The sequence below is a fragment of the Dermochelys coriacea genome, chromosome 5, assembly GCF_009764565.3.
Source record: "Dermochelys coriacea isolate rDerCor1 chromosome 5, rDerCor1.pri.v4, whole genome shotgun sequence".
Classification (NCBI taxonomy): domain Eukaryota; kingdom Metazoa; phylum Chordata; order Testudines; family Dermochelyidae; genus Dermochelys; species Dermochelys coriacea.
In genome coordinates, this window is record NC_050072.1 from 15,537,544 (window position 1) to 15,559,390 (window position 21,847).

At 38.1% G+C, this 21,847-nt stretch overlaps 1 protein-coding gene and 1 long non-coding RNA gene across 4 annotated transcripts in view; both read right to left on the bottom strand.

Moving 5' to 3' along the window:
- DYM (dymeclin) overlaps window positions 1–21,847 on the bottom strand; it is a 389,914-nt gene that overhangs the window by 90,941 nt on the left and 277,126 nt on the right. For all 3 annotated transcript variants that reach the window (XR_006281709.1, XM_038401598.2, XM_043515244.1), the window contains exon 15: window positions 3,814–3,916. Coding sequence is in view for 2 of the 3 variants with exons in the window: in XM_038401598.2 (XP_038257526.1) it covers window positions 3,814–3,916 (103 nt within the window). In the remaining variant the exon portion in view is untranslated. The remainder of the gene's footprint in view (window positions 1–3,813; window positions 3,917–21,847) is intronic.
- On the bottom strand, window positions 8,870–15,522 carry LOC122460422. The gene is made up of 3 exons (XR_006281713.1): window positions 15,361–15,522; window positions 9,579–9,835; window positions 8,870–9,407 (listed from the first exon to the last, which is right to left on the bottom strand). It is a non-coding gene; the product is annotated as an uncharacterized LOC122460422 (long non-coding RNA).

Below are 21,847 nucleotides of genomic sequence, written 5' to 3' on the forward strand. Positions count from 1 at the left end.
ATCAATTTCTAGGCCTTAACTAATGCAGAAACATAACATTCTGGACTGTGCTTTGGAGGATGGATCATGAGAGTATTTTTGTATTTTAAAAGATGGGGTCATATGCCCCACATATGAAAGATGTATTGCAAAGGAACTTTCTTGCACATTTCATATGATTTGGTCACATGATCTTCAACATATGGCACCAGAGTGCTCTAAAACACTAGGAATTTCTTGAGACCAACTTTAAAATGTGTCCAAGAAATAAATGTTTAGTAAAAGTATGTATTGACAACTGTGTAGTTACTCTATAGATCTTGTGGGATGAAAAAATAATATTTTGTACTTTTACAGCACCTTTCATCAGAGGGATTTCCAAATGCTATATGAATAAACCAGAGGTTTAATTGCTAGAGGGTACTTCCGGCCACTGACAAGCTTTTAATTGCCTTTGAAATGACATTCAGGTGACATCCCCAAAGATGGGATAATTTAGAACTCCAGCACCTAACTGACAGGTTTCAGAGTAGCAGCTGTGTTAGTCTGTATCCGCAAAAAGAAAAGGAGTACTTGTGGCACCTTAGAGACTAACTTATTTGAGCATAAGCTTTTGTGAGCTACAGCTCACTTCATGTGTGCAAGGATGTAGTTCTAGGGTTCGCTTTGGGAAACATCCACTTTTTTTTTAAATATAAATATAATTCCCAAATATAAATGTCAAATTTTAAACAACTGATTTCCAGAAATTTCCCCATGTGACCAGTTACCAATTTATCTTGGCTGTTTGTGAATAACCTAGACAACTAGAAGATTGGTGGCTTAAATTCTCAGTACTGGTAGTTGGCTAGTATGAAAATAAAGGGGTAGATTTTCAGAAGAATTCAGCAGCCAGAAACCTCTGAGTGCTGAGAACTGCTGGAAGTCTGACCCCAATTATGGGTGTTGGGCACTTCCAGAAGTCTGCTCCAAAAGGCCTTCAACTTGCCACTCAACATCTAAGGCCAAACACTAGTAAGCAGCAAGTAAAGTACCTGCTGCCATAAGCCCCCTATCCCTGTGTTGCATATAATTGCAGTTAAAATTAACGTAGATCCAGAACAAACCAACATGACTAAGTGTGCACTGAATATAATGTCAATTTATTAGAATAAAAAATTATTTTTAAATTTAAATTTTGTTCCTTAGTGTGTTTTGCAACTTCTACCTAAAATTAACTATTTCATAAGACTTGGGGGAGAATTCTAAAGATAAAAAAGACCTTTAATCTTAAAAACTAGATATAATCCCTCAGGCTCCTAAACATAACCATCCCATTCCCCCTGTCTGAGGTGTGTGGGGGGGGAGGGAGGGAGGGAGGGGCTGGACAGAATTCCAAGGAGAAAAGGAGTACTTGTGGCACCCTAGAGACTAACAAATTTATTTGAGCATAAGCTTTTGTGAGCTATAGCTCACTTCATCGGATGCATTCAGTGGAAAATACAGTGGGGAGATTTATAAACATAGAGAACAAGAATTCCAAGGGTCTCTTCTTAAAATTAGCACCTTTTCCCATGACAGCACAGTTACCACCTTCCAGGCAACCAGATTAGGCCATTACAGCTATAATTCATTGGTTAAGAATGTGTGCAAGCATTAAAATATTTTGTCCTTCTATACAGATTTTCATTCAAACATCTCAAAGTGCTTTACATACATTAGCTATTTAAACTCCACAACATTTCAGTGAGATAGGTTTGATAGCTAGAGATTAATCGTGTCACTACCACTGAAACACAGCCACTTTTGGGCTGAAATCAGTCAAAGCAACTCTATTCAAGATTTTCGGAAGGTCATGAAGACTCCTGTAACTGAAAGAGGCCTTTGAACATGTAGAACTGTAACTGCCCAAAGTTGGAATTTGACAAGGCACTGAGGTTAATTACCCCTATGAAAAATTATCTAACATTTGTAATGATGAGTGCTCAGGAATGGGTTTAAAGTTGTATCCCAAAAATGGCACCTCTAGTAGTGTAGTGCCCCCTTACAGCACACTGGGACATGGGTTCAGTACTGACCCAAAGGAAAGAGCGCCACTTATAAAGTTAGGTTTCAGAGTAGCAGCTGTGTTAGTCTGTATTCGCAAAAAGAAAAGGAGTACTTGTGGTACCTTAGAGACTAACAAATTTGTTTGAGCATAAGCTTTGAGTTTGTGAGTTACAGCTCACTTCATCGGAACTTTACTTATAAAGTTAGAGCACCAACCCATTGAGACTCTTGCAAAGCCTAAAGGACATCTGGTTGTTCATGCTTACCCAACTGAAAGAGCTTTTAGACTTATGTTATAGTCTCTTTTAATAAAACACGATATGGTTCTTTCCTCATGCTAAGAGATGACTTTTTGTTTTGTTTGTTTAACACTATGTTTTGAGTTACAAATTAGTTGATATGTTAAAGATTAGAGTGTTACTTCTCAAAAGCACAACAGACATAAATCAGAGAGCATAAAATCACTGTTGTCGTAAGAAGTTACTCTGAAATATGGCATCATAGGTGGCAAGACTAAATAGGAAAAAATGCTGATGATTGTTTACTCAATAACTTAGCCAGCCCTCTGCTTTTGAATAGCAAAATGGCATTGTTTGTGTATTGCATATAAACAACTTTGTCCAGGATATGAGAGTCAAGAGATGTTGCCAGTCAAATTAATCATTTTGAGCTGCCAAAATATAACCTGTTAGATAAAAAGTAATACTTTCAATAGCTATTAGCTAGTGTGTTGAGACCACAGCCTATCGTGCTGACCAATATTGTTTCCTTGTACTCCCCTATTAGTCTGTCTGTATTCATCAGTTGTCTCTTGTGTTATACTTAGGGTCTGTAGGCAGGGACTTTTTTTTTGTACAGTGCTCTACCGTTGGGTTCTGTTCCATGACTGGAGCTCCTAGGTTCTATGATAATGCAAATAATAAATAATAATAATAGAAGATCTTCTACAAGGTACACAGGCTTTTAAAAGCTTGAAATATGTGAAGATGGAGTTGTACAGTTTGTAATCCCTCAGAGTTTGGTTTCCTGAAACACTTACTAAAACTCAAGGTAAAATATGGTTAATTTTCCATGGTCATACTCATAGCAATTTATAAATTAGGAAAAACATTTTTGCACAGTTTTATAAAATAAAATGTAACAATGTAAATCAATATAAACCAGAAACACTTGAAAAAAATATATAAATAATACCATTTAAGACCTGGGAGGAACTTTCTTTGTTGTATAAATTAACAGTATAGTAAACAAGTTTTCTGACAATCATGCGACCAATTTACAAATTATTGTCCCCTCTGAACATATTGGCTTAGAACAGATGAGAAGCCATCCTTAGAAGTGCATGTGCACATGCATGTTTAGAAAACACCAGTTTGGTCTACAACTTCATTCATATATTGGGCACTGCTGTTTCACAGATGAATTAGGGTTTGTTTCAATAGCAGATCTGCATAATATTTTAGGCCTTTTAAAATATTGGTAGATGCCAAAGAGGTTTTTTTTTTTTAAAGTATGCTTTTAACTATATTTCTCAAATGCATCTGATTGCAACTCTCTTGAAAACTGCAAGCTGACAGGCTATGGAAGGTTTCTTAGCTTTGAATAGCTGTGGTTTTGTTTTGCCATTTGTAAGTATATTTTTCATTTTCTTACTAAGTTTCAGACATGATGTCATTTTGAGAGGTTCCTATATTTTGGTGTTGGTGGTTGCCTCATTGTTACACACTTTGATAAACTTTTGCAGATTTAGGGATGTTGCTGCTTCTATTTTGAGAAGTTCACTAAAACATTAAGCTCAATACTCACGTAATCAGGAAGTGGAGAGTCATCTGAACTGAGAGAACCTCGCAAGGTTTGTGTGGCTTGCTCCAAAACTTTGTTGTGTTTTTTAGACAACAAAGAAAACAAACTGAAAAAGAACACAAAAATCGGAAAATGTTTACTATAATAAGAATTCACAAGCGACCCTCTACTTCCAGTTAGCTAGACTATTCAATTAGAAGAAACTCTCCATAATATTTCCTTGAATTGGGAGATTTAAAGAAAAATATAATGCACATCAATTGCATGGGTAATATATGCTTTACATCTTAGGTAAGCGAAAAAGAACTTTGAATTCCATACTACAAACTATGGAGAAAGAATGTTAAGTTTTCATGCTTAAATATTCAAAAGTCTGGGAATAACAAAGTTAAGAGTGTATGTGCAACTTAAATTCTGCTCCTGTGTATCCATAACAATTAAGTCTTCAAGTTCACTATCTCAATGCAATATACTTATTTTCCACAACCTTGGATACATGTAGTATCTTGTACATTTCCCCCCACTTTTTAGTTTCAGTTTGTTAATGTTCTAGTACATTAAGAAACCCAAAGTAATAAAGATATGTATTTTACTAATTTAGTCAGCACTCCCATACTATACGTTTTCTTTTCAAAGAGCAGCAGAGACTTCAGGTGCAATTCAGAGGATGAGGAACTGAATTACAAAGGTAATTCCTCTGTGAATTTAGAGGGGCTTTGTATGTCTGCATTGTTTTTTATTATTTTTAACTTCTTATACTTTGGGTGGAAATTTCAAAATCATCTAAGTGACTTACATCATCATAAAAAGGACCATCTCACTAAGGACATTCCCTTATGCTCCAAAATCACTTTGGATCTTTTAAAAGTCCTGTGCTTAATCTCTACTAATTGGGGTAAGCACTGTGCATTCCCCCGAAAAATTATTTTACATGCACTACCTGGCATACATAGTACTACGAGATGCTAAACAGATGTATTAAGTCTGAAGAAAAATGTAAATTATGCAGTCCATAACTGTACAGATTCATAGACAAGCCCAGAAAGGAACACTGTGATCATCTAATCTGACCTGTATAACAAAGGCCATAAAACTTCCCTGAATTAATTCCTATTTGCATTTGAGCCTATCTTTTAGAAAAACATCCGATCTTGATTTAAGAAGTGCTAGTGATAGAGACTCCACTATAATCCATGCCAAATTACCAATGGTTAGTTATCATAGAATCATAGAATATCAGGGTTGGAAGGGACCCCAGAAGGTCATCTAGTCCAACCCCCTGCTCAAAGCAGGACCAAGTCCCAGTTAAATCATCCCAGCCAGGGCTTTGTCAAGCCTGACCTTAAAAACCTCTAAGGAAGGAGATTCTACCACCTCCCTAGGTAACGCATTCCAGTGTTTCACCACCCTCTTAGTGAAAAAGTTTTTCCTAATATCCAATCTAAACCTCCCCCATTGCAACTTGAGACCATTACTCCTCGTTCTGTCATCTGCTACCATTGAGAACAGTCTAGAGCCATCCTCTTTGAAACCCCCTTTCAGGTAGTTGAAAGCAGCTATCAAATCCCCCCTCATTCTTCTCTTCTGCAGACTAAACAATCCCAGCTCCCTCAGCCTCTCCTCATAAGTCATGTGCTCTAGACCCCTAATCATTTTTGTTGCCCTTCGCTGTACTCTTTCCAATTTATCCACATCCTTCCTGTAGTGTGGGGCCCAAAACTGGACACAGTACTCCAGATGAGGCCTCACCAGTGTCGAATAGAGGGGAACGATCACGTCCCTCGATCTGCTCGCTATGCCCCTACTTATACATCCCAAAATGCCATTGGCCTTCTTGGCAACAAGGGCACACATATCCTTACAGTTAAAAAAGGGGCACCTTATTTCTAGTCTGAATTTGTATGAGCTCCTTGGCAGTGAATTTACTGGTTCAGGTTAACTACATAGATGAAAGTACTACTTTAGAAGTTATATATTTTAAAGGGACTGCTCTTTAGTGCCACTGGTGTTCCTTTGTTGAGTGTCTTCACTGTACCCTTCACTATTTTGTACACCACCCATCTTTCTCTTCAGGCTAAAGAACTTCAACAATCTGGCTTCATATGTAAATCCTGCGTAGCTCTAAACTGTTTTGTTGCCCTTCAAGACTTTGTCAGTCTCTGCTACTGTAAATCATTCTATAGGTGAGGTGATCAAAGCTGAACACTGTACATAATAGAATATCAAAGTGACACAATGGCCAAGAATTATGGGGTTTTGTGTGTTTAACCTGATCTATTACATTATCATAAAAATAATTCATGGGCAATTGACTGCTTCTTATTTTCACTTCATGCATGTAGGTCCCTTCACCAAGATATCCATTTGTTTTAATTTTTCAGATTTTAAAACTTTATCCTACCACACCCCGCAAAAAATTAAATCAAAATTTATTTTCATTAAGGTTAATAGATGATTTACAAGTTGAGTGGTTTGATGGATAAAACACTGGCCTTTCAATCAATCAGTTTAAATATAGCCTTCAGCTCTCAATCACATTAAACTCGCAGGTTCAGCTTCGTTTTCAGATATATGGGTACGTTCCTGGACACTGATGTTTAGGTAGAGCATGACTATTAATCTTAACATTTTAAACAAATTTAATAGTGAATGTAATCGTTATGCTGTATATTTATTGTAAACACAAAGACATCACAATACTGTACTGTCTTGTCTAATGTTAACACAGAGATGGTGCTTTAAAGACACAGAAAGACAGGTCCCTGCCCTGAGCATCGTACAATCTAAGGGAGGCAAGGCCTAAGTAGACAGAATGTAGTCAAGGAAGTGGAAAAGCAAGGAATAGTGTTGCACAACAGAAAGCCAAGAAACTGTCTGTTTAACAGATGCACCACAGTGTTTGATGGAGAGATATGAAAGAGGAAAGCAGCCTGAATGATGTGGATGAGAGAGGTCGTTCCAGGCATACAGGGCAGTCATGTAAGGAAGCATGGCAGTTAATGTAGGAGGACATAAACGGAAGGTGAAGGCAGAGGGAAGGCCCTGATGTCAGTAGCAGTAGGCAACAAAAAACTAGGGTAAGTTATCAGCACTTTCTGACAATCAGAACCCCTGTAAGGTGCCTCGAGTTGAGTATCCAAAAAATGGAGACCTCCAAAATTGCTAGTCACTTTTGAAAATCTTGGCCTAGAAGAATGCAGGAGCAGAGCTGTGTACAGCCTTGAAGTGCTCAGCCTCTGGGCTTGACAAACGTTATATTGCCCTACTTATACCATACATTTACTAACTCACAAATCATACAATTTATTACTGTCTGGATCCCTGCTTTATGAAGTTCTCCAACCTGTTTATTACTATTTCTAACTTTTCTTTTTCTCCCAGGCAGTTAGTTTACTACTTTTACCCTCAAATCCATTCACCACCTCTATTTTCAATCTCCCCATATATTATATTTTACACACAGAGACAAAGGACAGACACTTTTGCTTCTCTTTGATGGCTATAACCATTCTGAAAGTGTGATGTACCACCAGAACAAGGTCAGAGAGAAACTCAAAAGACACTTGAAAATCAACCATGTTTTAATTCTGGATATGGCTCACAGACAGCACTGGTCTCATTGGTCAATTATAGTCTGTTTGAGGTAATCAAATGTCCATGCAGATTCTTTGAGATCTCTCAGTTGCCTTTGATATCACTGATGACAAGGCTGCAGCTCTTGGCAAGGATAGAATAAACTGTGCTTGAGAGGCTCCATTCTTTTATCTCAGAGAGAATCCACATGGTAGCACTGCTCCAAGAATCCCTCTTTTGGAGGGTACCATAGGGCTCTTCCTGTTCAACATGCTTGTGAGACAATCAGAATATACAGTGACACAGTCTGAGGCTGCAGTGCTTTCAGTTTGCAGATAGATCTATAATTGTGTGATATCATAACTGTTGAAATATTCTCAGTTGCTTAAACTACTAACTCCTGGATTTAAAAGGGAGAGGAACTGGAGATAAGGCACTCAGATAGTATGGTAATAGGCACAATGTAAGCTAGATTGATTTCAGAGAGCGTTTCCAGAGAATCCACCTCAGTTTTGGAACCTGCTTCCTCACACTGGATCATCAGAAACTGAATTTCTTAAGCTCATATATTTCCCTGCTACCCCGGAATGTTTTTCTGGAATTGTGGATTGAGTGAGTTTTATCTGGATGGTTGGAGAGTTTGGATTGGTTAGTGTCCTAATTTGTATGTTTTATTATATCTTCTACATGCACCCAGAGCTCTGGATGGTCATAATTGTAAAAACCTTTTTTTTCTTGGTGCAGTCACCTATATCCTAAAGGTGACATGATTTACCATAAGTAGAAGAGGTCTGCTGTTGTACATTCTTTTATCATCTCCTGCTGGCTCATTTTCAGAGCATTCATAAGGATTTAGAGCTGGTATAAGATGTCACAAAAATCACTAATATTAATTAGTCATTTATTGGCCAACACAAAATTGACAACACAAAACAGGGTAAATAAAAGCTAGTGACACCCACTAACAATGAAGTGGTGGTGTTAGCTTTGGGGAATGCTTGGCAGTCTCTCTTGATGGGCACCAGGGTGCAGCAGCAGAGCCTACTCTGTTCATATGTAACATTTATATAAACAAATATATACATTTATATAGCCAGTTTCATAAAATAGGATGCAAGAGGCAGAATATCTCCTGGGTTAATATACTATAGATACAGAATCTTTTGGGGACCCGAGAGACTGTTTTAGTGCTTTGAAGAGCAGAGAGAACTCAAAACTTTTCTCTCTGCAAAAGTGTTGATCAGAGTTTGAGCAAGTCTTCTTTGTTCTTTATTTGCTTAAGATACAGTCAGTATCTTTTACAGCATGTAGGGTAAGTTGCTCACACTAACAATATCCGGTTTCTTTATTGTTATCCAAGAACCTCTGCAAAAGGCAAGAGATTTTTGCAATATTCTTCTGAGGGAGTCAAGAGGAATGAATTAGTTTTTCAAACCCACACCTTACCTTTTCTCTTAAGAGCCAATTCAATGTCCTATAAGTTCTCTACATCTCTTCAGTCTGTGTCATCTTAGGAATAGTATTAATAGCTTGATTTCTATAACACTTTATATTCAAATTCTTATCAGTCATTATCTAATAAATCCTCACAACTACCTTTATGATAGCTGTATATTGTCCTCCCTGTGTTACAGGTGGAGAAACTGAAGCAGAATAATGAAGTAACATGCCCAAGACCAGAGGGAATCGGGATCAGAACTGGTGTTAGAAATACAGCTTCCTGAGTTCTAGCCCTATGATGAAACTATCACTGAACCACAGCTCTCCCAATTAGTCTGATATACAAATAGTGTTAGATAAGATTAAGAAATACTAATCCTTTGTGATAAGTGGTGGTGATAGGTGGTGATCAGTACCTACAGCATTCAGGATAATTCAATAGATCTGAAGACAGTGAAAATCTTCATCCCAGAGAAAAGTGGATCCAACTGCAGTCTTTTATCAAGATATCTACCTGGTTAGGCCTCATATCAGCCTCCCATCAATCGACAACTGTTATAATTGGAAACACTTGGATAAGACTACTGAAAGTGAATAAGAAAACAAAAATAAGATCATCCAGGATAATGGCATACACAGCAGCACAGTTCCTTTTCCCTTTCCAAATCCAGTTGCTGTATTTACACAGTAAATTGCTCATTTGCAGACAGATTTTCAGCTTGTCTAAAGCTTGGCTTTGAAAACTGGTTGCTTACCTGCAATGGGGAATGCAGTGTTACTTCTGCAGCCATTAGTACTGCTAATTCAGTAGTGTCATCAGAACCATCTAGTGTTGTGCAGACAGCACCATTGGTTAAAACTGATCTAGAGGTGTATAGTGCAGTGAGTTCAAGTGTCTCAGTCTATTTTGGAAGATATAGTTCATTTCAAGAAGAGGAAGAATGCAGCTCTGGAAGGAAGAGGGACTTCACCATAAGTAGCTTTTTGGGGAAAACCCCATGAGCTGCTTTGGCTGCAAAGGGAATTTAAATACAAAACACAGAATAAGGCAGCAGGATTTTGAGTAATGCATTTCTTCAACATGCGAGAATGGAAACATATACAATATTAATCCTCCTGCACAGAACTGGAAAACATATGGCAAAATGAATCCCCCCCCACGACCCCCCAGGAAAATAGAGGAGGATGAGTGAGGAGAGGGGAAGGAACACAGAATTAGAGAGAGAAAAGAAAGGTTGCCTCATTCCCTCTTCTTGTCTGATTTTCCCTTTTCTTCCTATAATTTAAAAGGTCAGATAATTTAATTAGGAGATTAGCTGCTGAAACCTCCCCTATCAATTTCTACTACTGAAGCATTGGTGGGTGTGTGATAAGGTGAACTAACTATTAATTTCACAGAATTCCTGGGATGCGATGAAATTAGGCAAAGGAAAATGTAGGCTGAATATCAGGAATAACTACTGAACACTTACGTCTCAAGGAACAGTGCAACGGGGAAGTCTGGGGAAGCCTCATCACTCAATAAATTAGAATAGTAATTTGCACTTTGTGTAGAACCTTCTCTCCGAGCATCTGAGAGCAACTGGCAAAATATTAATTTAGCCTCAGAGCACCACCTAAAGGCAGTATTGTTATTCCCATTTACCTGTGGCAGAGTCACAAAAAGGTCTCCTAATTCCCATTCATATGCCTTAATCACACTTCTACTTCTGCCTATTTAAGACTAGACTGGACACAACAATGGAAAAATATATAGTAGGAAAAAATCCTTCATGGTCAGGGTGGCTAGATTAAATGAGATGACGATAGTCTGGGGTTTTCCTTTATTATTTTCTGTGATGATATGTAATTTATATATTAACAATGTACTCAAGTTCAGAACAGTTAAAGCTCAAATACACAGGTACCTCCTTACCACATCCTTTCATAAGAATGCTTACGGATCAATGTTTTAATGAATCAATGGACCTCCAAAATCACACTAGAGAACGGGAAGACCAACTTCTTAAGCACATATCTATAATGTGTAGGGGGAAAAAAACCCCTGAGTTATCATGGGAGACCTCAAAGTTTCATGTTGCCAGTACTAAAGTGTCCTTAGGCAATTGTCATAAATAATTGTTAGGAATTCTAACTCTGAAGGCGTTGAATCCAACAAGAGGGAACTGTATATTAGACCTGATCCTGACAGATCCAATTCCTCTTTATAGCAGAACTAAAAATTAGTGGTTGAATAGCTGCAAGTGATCATGATTATTTTGTTTATGTATAACAAATGTAAAGTCCAAAGCAGTAAAATATATATTATATATATATACGGTGCTTTTAAAGGATCAAAGAATTAAAACAATTATGAACCAAATCAGCTAGGATAAAGAATTTTAAAAGACAACTGTCAATGATAATTGGAAACTGTTTAAAATCATTTTACTAGATACCCATACCACAATTAAGAAAGAAGGGAAGCCGGGTTAAAAAAACAACAAGAAGCTGTCTTAGAAGGGACAGTAAAGCAGCTATTTTAAAAAATATAATAACAAATAGAAAAAAAGGGGAAGTTGGTAGTAATTAATATAAATTAGAAGCTAGGAATTACAGAATATTGATAAAGGAAGCAAAAGAACACAAGCAGAAATCAATGGCTAACAGAGCTAAAGAAAATAATGAGTTTTTAAAGTATATAAAGAACAAACAAGTTCTAAAAATGATATTGGTCCCAGACTAGAAATGGTAGATGAATAATAATGCAAAAAAGGTAGAAGTGCTCAATAAATATTTCAGTTCTGTATTTGGTAAAAAACAGATGATGTATTTATATCTTATGATGAAATACTTTCCATTACAACAGTAACTAATGAGGATGTTAAAAAGCAGCTACTAAAGTTAGACACTTAATATAATATACATTTTTGATGTAATATAGCTAAGACTTCTGTAAGGCATTTGGCTTGGTTCCACATGACATTTTGATTAAGAAATTAGAACCACAGAAACTCAACATGCTATACACTAAATTGATTAAATACTGGCTAACTGATAGGCCTCAAAATGTAATTGTAAATCGAAAATAATGATCAAGTAAGTATGTTTCTATTGGTCAATCACAGGGATCAATTCTTGGCATTATACTATTTAATATTTTTATGAATGACCTGGAAAAACTCCAAAATCATTACTGATAAAATTTACCATGGAACAAAGATTGGAAGAGTGGCAAATAATGACAAGCATAGGTCACTGATATAGAACAATCTTGATCGCTTTGTAAGAGAGACACAAGCAAACAATAACCATTTCAATATGGCTAAATTTAAATGTATACATCTAGGAACAAAGAATGAAGGCATATACTCACAAGATGGGGAACTCTATTCTGTAAAACAGTGACTTGGGATGGGGGAATACGGTGAATAATCAGCTGAACATGGAGCTCCTTGTACAATGGTGTGGGTGAAAGGACATATATGATCCTCCGATGTATAAACAGGAATATTGAATAAGCATAGAGAGGTTATATTGCCTCTGTATTTGGCACTCGTACAACCACTACTAAAATACTGTGTCCAGTTCTAGTATCATACTTCAATGAGGATGCTGAAAAACTGGAGAGGGTTCAAAGAAGGGCCACAGGAGTAATTAATGGATTGGAAAATGTGCATTATGGTGATAGATTTCAAGGAGTTCAGTCTATTTAGCTTATCCAAGAGAAAGTTAAGGGATGACTTGATCACAGCCTATAAGTTTCTATATGAGGAACAGAAATTTGATAACAGGGGGTTCTTCAATCTATCAGATAAACACATACTAACATTCAATGGCTGGAAGTTGAAGGTAGACAAGTTCAGAGTGGAAATAAGGTGCTAATTTTTAACAGGGAGAGTAATTAACCATTGGAACATCTTACCAAGGGGTTGTTGTGAATTCTCCATCACTGGAAATGTTTTAAATCAAGACTGGATGTTTTTCTAATAGATATGCCTAGATCAAACAGGAATTAATTCAGGGAAGTTCTATGGCCTCTGTTTTGTCAGAGGTCAGATTAGATGATGACAATGGTCTCTTCTGGCCTAAAAAAAAAATAAAAAATCTATGAATCTAAGGAATGCCCTACAACAAATACTAAATGAAAAGAAAGAGAGAGGAAAGGCTGCAGCAAAATTTGCATATATTTTTATTTTGTGGTTTGCCATCAGACATAACCTAAAGAAAGAGGCAGACAAGACAAATAAACCTTTGTGGGAGATGGGTTTTCTGGCATAAAGAAAATCAATATAATTAAAATGGGTAAACTGGCAAAGGTCTCATCAGAACTACATTCCTGCATTAGCACCCTCACAGACCCCTGCAACCATATAGAAAGGCAATATTAGCACTGGATCTGTATTGCTATTATCAATGTCCCTATTGGTAATTAAAACTGCAATGATTAATCAATATATTTAGTTACATAAATCATTTATTTTGATTTGAAAATGTTTAACTGACTATTCAGGCAGGCAGTGACATTAGGTTCCAATCCTGCAGCTGCATGCATATCAGGACTCCTGTGTAATAAGACTGTAGGATTGGGGACATAACACTCTAAAGTTCCCTGCCTCCTCTGATGGTAAGAGAAGTCAAAAACGACACTGAAGTTTGGAGCCTGGGTGATGGGGAAGATGGTTGTGTTAGCAACAACAGCAGAGAAGAGAGGAAGAGGAGAAGGTTTGGTAGGGAAGAGGAGCAGCTCAGAGTTCCCCAAATTGAGTTTAAACAGGTGCTAGGATGTCCAGAAAGAAGTGAGAGGTTGAAAGAAAGGGGTAAGGTCAAAGGAAGAAAGGTAAACTGAGAGTTACTGGAACAGAGAAAATACACAAAACCATGAGAGAGAAGAAAAGGCAATGAAGGACAGAACCTGTCCCTCCCAAACACAAACAAACAAACTCTCTCTCCCTCCCTCCCCCAATTTTCAAGGACGGTAGTTAACTTTAATTTATCAGATCAATCAAAAATAATCAGTAAAACCTCTGAGTATGGGAATACTCAAGAACTATAGCATTGTTTGTAATTGGTGTGTGGAGACCCAGAGGTCTCACGTAATCCCCCTTTCAGGAAGTACATGATGATAAACTGAGCAGCAGCTAAACACACAAAAAAAGCCATGCAGATGTAAACATAGCCTAATGGGACAGAAATTGGATGAACATGGTGTGATATGGAATTTGGGGACACTTTAGGATATTATGAATACCAATATTGTAAAATAGCAATGAATTGTGCCAGATACGCCGTGTAAGGTATCTGCAAAAATATTATAATTTGCCAAGTATGGTAATCTTGCGTATGTGTTTGTATCACCTTTGTATTGTAAGTTATATGTATGGTATGTCTTTAGTTCCAAACTTGTGCTGTGCATCTGGGTGACATCCCCAGACAGATTGGCATCAGCACTCCCTAGCCTGCTTCATGGCCCACCAAGGGGCATCAACTGTACAATGAACCCATGGAAAAGGCCAGTGGCTACACCTTGTGACTCAGCAAGGCTTGCAGGGGCATGCCTATGGATAGAATTCTAAGGCTTCCAGGCCATGTGCTGGGCAGCTTGTGTATGGAACAAAGGAAATAGAAGCTGCATGGCAAAAGACTATAAAAGGCAGCTGCATCTTCTCCATTATGTCTTCATCATTCCTGCTTCTTACCTTTGGAGTAACCTTTCTACAAAGGAAGCTCTGAACAAAGGACGTCCATCCAAGCTGTGGATGTGTTCCAGAGGGACTTTCAAGCCAGCAAACTCACCGGTACTGCTAAGAACCTGATATAAGAACTTTCAAGTCTCTGTATGTATGTGACTGCTTTACCATTTAACCTCTCTCTTCTTGTTCTTTCTTTTTTCTTTATAATAACCTTTAGTTTTAGAGACTAAAGGATTGGCTGGCAGCATGGTATTTTGGGTAAGATCCAAACCTGTATTGACCTGGTAACGTGGCTGACCCTTTGGGGTCAGAAGAATATTTTGTATAGTGAGCAGAGTTTTTAAAATAATTTCTCACTGTCCTGGCCCTATATGCTGATTGGGAGCCAGAGAACTGGAATGCAATAAAGGGGACTGTGTGATTTCTTTTTTGCTTCTTGATAACCAGTGTAGGGGATCAGAAGCTCAGTTTGAGACTGGTTGAGGGTTTAACTTTAATGTTACCCACTAGTCTTAAGAGTATCTGTTCTCCCTTTTGCAGCCTGCCCTGACCTTGGCATTTCCAGTGTGAACTGCCCTAGGCACACCTGGGGCACACTTGGGTAGTTATGTACTCTAATATTACAGTAATATTCTCTGAATTATTGTTTCTCTTCTCTCTCATTTTCACATGCAAAGTGTATTACTGTCCTCAATTTAAAAAAGTAATAAAATTACAAAATTAAATACAGGTCATAAAGGCCACACATTATAGAAACACACCTTAAACAATGGTATTCTACAGCTTGTATTTCACAATCATAATTCCATTAGAAAAGAACCCCTTTATATAAAGACATGAGAATAGCTTAGACTCAAAATTTTACCTCTTTTAAAGTGAATATAATTTTATGGCGAACGTCCTCTATGTTGTAGCTGTACCTTTGGTTTTTGAGCTTCTGTTTAATGCATCACTGAAAGAAAGATAATATCTACATAGGGTCCCATTATAAACAATTTCTACTCCCTCTGTTGGCTCATTAGTCACAATCAAAATATTATTCCACAAGTTTTACGGTTCTAAGCTTTGTTGTTTTCTGTGTTGCTGTTGCCGCTGCTGCGTTGGTCCCAAGATATTCGTGAGACGAGGTGGGTGAGGCAATAGTTTTTAATCGGACCAACTTCTGTTGGTGAAACAGACAAACATTAGAGCTGCACAGATCTCTTCTTCAGAGGTAATCAGAGGATGGAAATATCACGGATGGCGGTCCTCACGGGTCCTATGCATGACTATCGCAACGTGATAGTCTAGTCTAGTCTATCACTACATGCCCCAATAACAACTGTGTGGTTGAAACCCGACAATTGCTACTCTTTCAAATGAGCTCACAAAGTTTGTCTCTTTCACCAACAAAAGTTGGTCCAATAAAAGGTATTACCTCATCCACCTCGTCTCTCTGATCTAAACTTTTGCAAAACAAATGAAGCACCTCCAGTTATTAGTTTAGTGCACTGGTTATTATTATTTATATTGGGGTTGGAAGAGACCTAAGGAGGTCATCTAGTCCAACCCCCTGCTCAAAGCAGGACAAACAGCCACTAATTCATTCCAGCCAGGGCTTTGTCAAGCCAGGCCTTAAAAACCTCCAAGGATGGAGGTTCCACCACCTTCCTAGGTAATCCATTCCAGTGCTTCACCACCCTCCTAGGAAAACAGCGTTTCCTAATATCCAATCTAGACCTCCCGCACTGCAACTTGAGACCATTGTTCCTTGTTCGGTCATCTGCCATCACTGAGAACAGTTGAGCTCCATCCTCTTTGGAACCCCCCTTCAGGTAGTTGAAGGTTGCTATCAAATCTCCCCTCACTCGTCTCTTCTGTAGACTAAATAACCCCAGTTCCCTCAGCCTGTCCTCGTAAGTCATGTGCCCCAGCCCCCTGATCATTTTCGTTGCCCTCCACTGAACTGTCTCCAATTTGTCCACATCCCTTCTGTAGTGGGTGGACTGGATGCAATACTCCAGCTGTGGCCTCACCAGTGCCGAGTAGAGGGGAATAATCACATACCTCGATCTGCTGGCAATGCTCCTACTAATACAACACAATATGCCGTTGGCCTTCTTGGCAACAAGGGCACACTGCTGACTCATATCCAGCTTCTTATTCACTGTAATCCCCAGGTCCTTTTCTGCTGCTTAGCCAGTCGGTCGCCAGCCTGTAGCGGTGCATGGGATTCTTTCTTCCTAAGTGCAGGACTCTGCACTTGTCCTTGTTGAATCTCATCAGATTTCTTTGGCCCAATCCTCCAATTTGTCTAGGTCACTCTGGACCCTATCCCTACCCTCCAGCGTATCTACCTCTCCCACAGTTGAGTGTCATCTGCGAATTTGCTGAGGTTGCAATTAATTCCATCATCCAGATCATTAATGAAGATGTTGAACAAAACCGGTCACAGGACCGACCCCTGGGGCATTCCGCTTGATACCGGCTGCAAACTAGACATCGAGCCATTGATCACTACCTGTTGAACCCAACAATCTTGCCAGCTTTCTATATACCTTACAGTCCATTCATCCAATCCATACTTTTTTAATATTGAAGTATTCCCAAGAATACTGTGGGAGACTATCAAAAGCTTTGCTAAAGTCAAGATATATCACATCCACCGCTTTCCCCATATCCACAGAGCCAGTTATCTCATCATAGAAGGCAATCAGGTTGGTCAGGCATGACTTGCTCTTAGTGAATCCATATTGACTGTTCCTAATCGCCTTCCTCTCCTCCAAGTGCTTACTTGGCATTATTTTAAATGTAAATGGGGCATCAGTGATGAATGCATTATAAGACCAATCCACAATGTATTCACTCAAGTGGATTTCAATTTTAACAAGTAAATAAAAAAGCATACATGTGTATCATATACTAGTATTATGATTGATATTAGCAGATTCCAAAGGTATTGAAAACAGCTAATTAAAACTAAAAAAAATGATTTCCTGCTAAAATGCAGCCAAATAGACACAAAAAGCATAAGAGAGCAGTGAAATAACAACTTTCATTTACTCAGCCCAAAAATATGAAGATCAGGTAATTTCAGCAGATAAACATTGTCCATATTACAAACACAACCATTCAAAGAACTTCATTACAAGTCTGCCCGCTAGCCCCATTACAAACAAGGTTTCAGTCTTTAGCATAGGATGGATCTTAACATTATTTTATAACAAGAGCTAGGTCAGACCATGGTGTATTCAAGGACTTTAAGGTGGTCATATTTCTAGTGTAGTCAGGGACTAACATTTTTCTAAAAGAACAGTTTCTTTACAGATTTCATCAATCTTAAGATTTATAAATGCTATACAAGCAAATATCCATTAACGGGCATGTTATTAAAGAAACGAGTTGACTTTAAAAACAGGTAAAATATTTTAAATTTAAATTACCCTTCTAGTAGAAGAACAGTTACTAATCCATGTATATACTATCTCTGCAGCAGACTATTCATTTTATTTGTTACAATTCATGGGAATATGCATATTCTAAGAAGTCAGTAAAAGGAGTCTTTCAACAAATATATATGCAAACTTCAGGATTGCTGGGAAAATCAATACAGATTTGTTCAGTCTTATGATTCTTACTAACATACAGTACTTGCAGTTGTGCAAGTTTTTTCCATCTGTAAAACCACCATGGCATTCTTTTTAAAAAAAAGTCTCAGGCCCCGAAGAGCACAGTAATTAAATTTACATTGTCTTCAGTTTGTATGGAAATTAATCTCATTTCCACAGAGAAAACAGTGTTTGCTCTTTGTTCCTTCACATTTTATTTCAGCATTTTAATCTTTCCTTATGCAAAAACCAACCAACCAAAAAAACCCACAAAAAAACAAAAAACACCCAAGCAAATAAAAGCACCATCTTTACTGCATTCTGTACCTGAAATTACTCCATTTACAAATTAAGAGGAAAATTCTATTCTCCAGATCACACTGTGTCCTCATTAAAGCCAATGGGAGTCACAGATACACAACTAAAGGTAGAACTGGGCCTAATGATAAAGCCAGCAACTGCAGGATCCCAGATACAATACTATAAAATGTATAATGCAGCACTCTAAGTGCATGCTTTATGTGTTCATGGAGAATGCTAATCCCATTGCTCTGGGGAACACACGGCACCATAGATGAACCCATCAATCACGGGTCCCCATTGCATTCTCAACGGGATGCAAAGCCTTTGCACAGAGAATATAAGAAATATTGGTTTCTAGACCATGCTGATATGTCTCATACTCAGACATTAATTTACATAGCAGACAGCAAAATTTATGCAAATACCACAATGCTCACTTCACTGCATTAGTAATTTGGACTAATTTCTACTGCAAACTACTCTGAATACTAAACAAACTTGCAAATCTAAACTATCTACCATACATGTAGCAGAGCAGCCTTCCAAAGAACAATAATTGGATTTATATTTGTATTTAATAGTATCTACCCAAGCTCTAGGTGTTTTTATAATTATAGATAATATACAAAATAAAAAGGAACAATATGCACCACCCCCAACCCCATTCAGTCCAGCCCAGATCCATCCCCATTCCCTCTCTAGCACCAACCCTGCTTCGCCCCCAGCTCTAGTTCCATTCCACCCCAGCTCTACTCTCATTCCCTTTCCGCTCCCAGACCAGCTCCTCCCGCATCCCTAGCTCCGCTGCTGTGGAAGCCTTGGCTGTGCACTAATGGGGAGGGGGGGAAGAGACGCAGAGAGTCTGTTAATGGTGCGGGAGAGGGGCGCACAAATGGAAAAGTTTGTGCGCAATTGCTCTAAGGCATGTTTTCCAATCCTTTAATTGTTCTCATGGCTCTTCTCTGAACCTGCTCCAATTTTTCAACATTCTTCTTGAAGTGTGGCATAGTACTCCAGCAGTGGTTGTACCAGTATTAAATACAGAGGTAATGTAATGTAACCTTACTACTCCTATGTGAAATTCCCCTGTTCATACATCCAAGTATCACATTAGCCCTTCTAGCTTCACCGTTGTCCAGGGGACTCATGTTCATCCTAGATGACCCCCAAGTCTTTTTCAGTTATTGCTTCCCAGGATAGAATTCCCCATCCTGTAAGTATATAGCCTGCATTCTTTGCTCCTAAATGCTTGCCTTTATGCAAATTACTATTCCCTTACATTTGACCATATCGAAACACATATTGTTTGCTTGCATCATTCTTACCAAACAATCCAGATAGGTCTATGTCATTAATCAGTCATCTTCATTATTTACTACTCCCCCAATCTTTGTACTATCTACAAACTTGATCAGGAATAATTTTATGTTTTCTTCCAGATCATTGATAAAAATATCAAATAGCATAGCAACAAGAACTGATCCTTGTAGGACTTCATTAGAAATACAGCTATAATTCTCCATTTATTGTTACAATTATATTTTGAGATCTGTTAGCCAGTTTGTAATCCATTTAATGTGTCACGTTGATTTTGTATGCAGTATTGGTGTAGCTGTGTTGGTCTCAGGATATCAGAGAGACAAGGTTGGTGAGTATCTTTTATTAAACCAACTTCTATTGGTGAGAGGGTCAAGCTTTTGAGTTTACACATGATCTGAAGAAGAGCTCTGTGTAAGCTCGAAAGCTTGTATCTCTCACCAACAGAAGTTGGTCCAAAAAAAGATATTACCTTACCCACTTGGTCTCTCTAATGTTCACTTTATATGGTTCTAATTTTGTATAGTTCAGAACGTTATGTGGTACCAAGTCAAATACCTTACATAAGTCTATTATAGCAAGCAAACTTGTAATCTCATCCAAAAAAGATAGTTTGACAAGATCTATTTTCCATAAACCCATGCTGATTGACATTAATTATAGTACTCTCTTAATTCTCTATTTAGTCCTGAATCAGCCATTCCATTATTTTGCTTGGGATGGAAACTTATAATGCAGACACCATTGCAACTATAACTGAAGCATTGTTACTGCAATTTTATGAGCCCAAGTTATTAGTTTATTTTATTTCTCATTTATGGCTGGATCTGCAAAATGCTGCACACTCCTGTAAAGTGTGATCTCCCTCAACTCTCAGGCAAGTCCCACTGAAATAAAGGTGAATGCTCAGTTCCTTCCCTAACTGAGCACTTTGCATTTTAAAAAAATATACATTTTTAAAAGTGTCTAATGATTTTGGATGCCCAACTTGATAACTTAAAAGGACTTGATGATCAGAGGGCTGATGCAGTCTCAAGTTTGGTACCTAAAATCACTAGTCACTTTTGAAAATTTACCCCCGACTTCTTATTCCTACCATGATCATCTTACAGTTATTATTTTTATTCTGGAGTTATAATGACTTTTCTTTCTGTTTAATTCCTTCTAATCAGACATTGGGATTGAATTCCAACAGTACAAGGCTCTGTCCTTTTTTGTCTTGATACAAATCATAGACTGCAATGAGTGCACACGTGCTTAACTTTATGGAAGTGAATAATCCCCACTGACTTCAGTAGCACTAGAACTTCCCAGGTCTATAAAGTGAAGCATATGCTTAAGTCTCTGCAGGACTGGGGCTTTATGCCAGAACACCTCTGGAAAAAAAAAAAGGGTCTACATAATCATACTGTGTGGTTCCTGTGGTTATATAAACCTAAAATAAAATTATAAACAATATTCACAATAGCTAAGACTAAAATTTTGACAACATATTCCTTTCCTTTTCTTCCTCTAGCAAAAGCTCAACTCAAATTAATCCCAGTAATTTTTTCTTTCATTCTATTACAGTGGTTCTCAAACTTCATTGCACCGTGACTCTCTTCTGACAACAAAAATTACTACACACCCCCACCTCCACGCCAGGCAAAAGCTGCAGTCTGAGCCCCGGTGTCCCAGGCTGAAGCCCTTGGGCTTCAGCTTCAGCCCCCTGGTGGCAAGGCTCGGGCTTCTGCTTCGGCCCCGGGTCCCAGCGAGTCTAACACCAGTCCAGGGGACCCTATTAAAATGGGATTGTGACCCACTTTGGGGTCCCAACCCACAGTTTGAGAACCACTGCTCTATTACTTCATGAATTTGCTTACTCAGTTTACCAGGCTCATCAAAAACATATTTCCTGTTCGTTTTCTCTCTCTCCCTTCCTCGCACGCAGAAAATAAAACTGTCCTTAATTTGTTTAGCATCCCAAAACCATTATCTTGTTAGCTGCCTTTTGCCAATACATACATCAAGGAGTCTGTTTCACTTTCTAGATTTCAGAGTAGCAGCCGTGTTAGTCTGTATTCGCAAAAAGAAAAGAAGTACTTGTGGCACCTTAGAGACTAACAAATTTATTAGAGCATAAGATGCCACAAGGGGCCACAACAA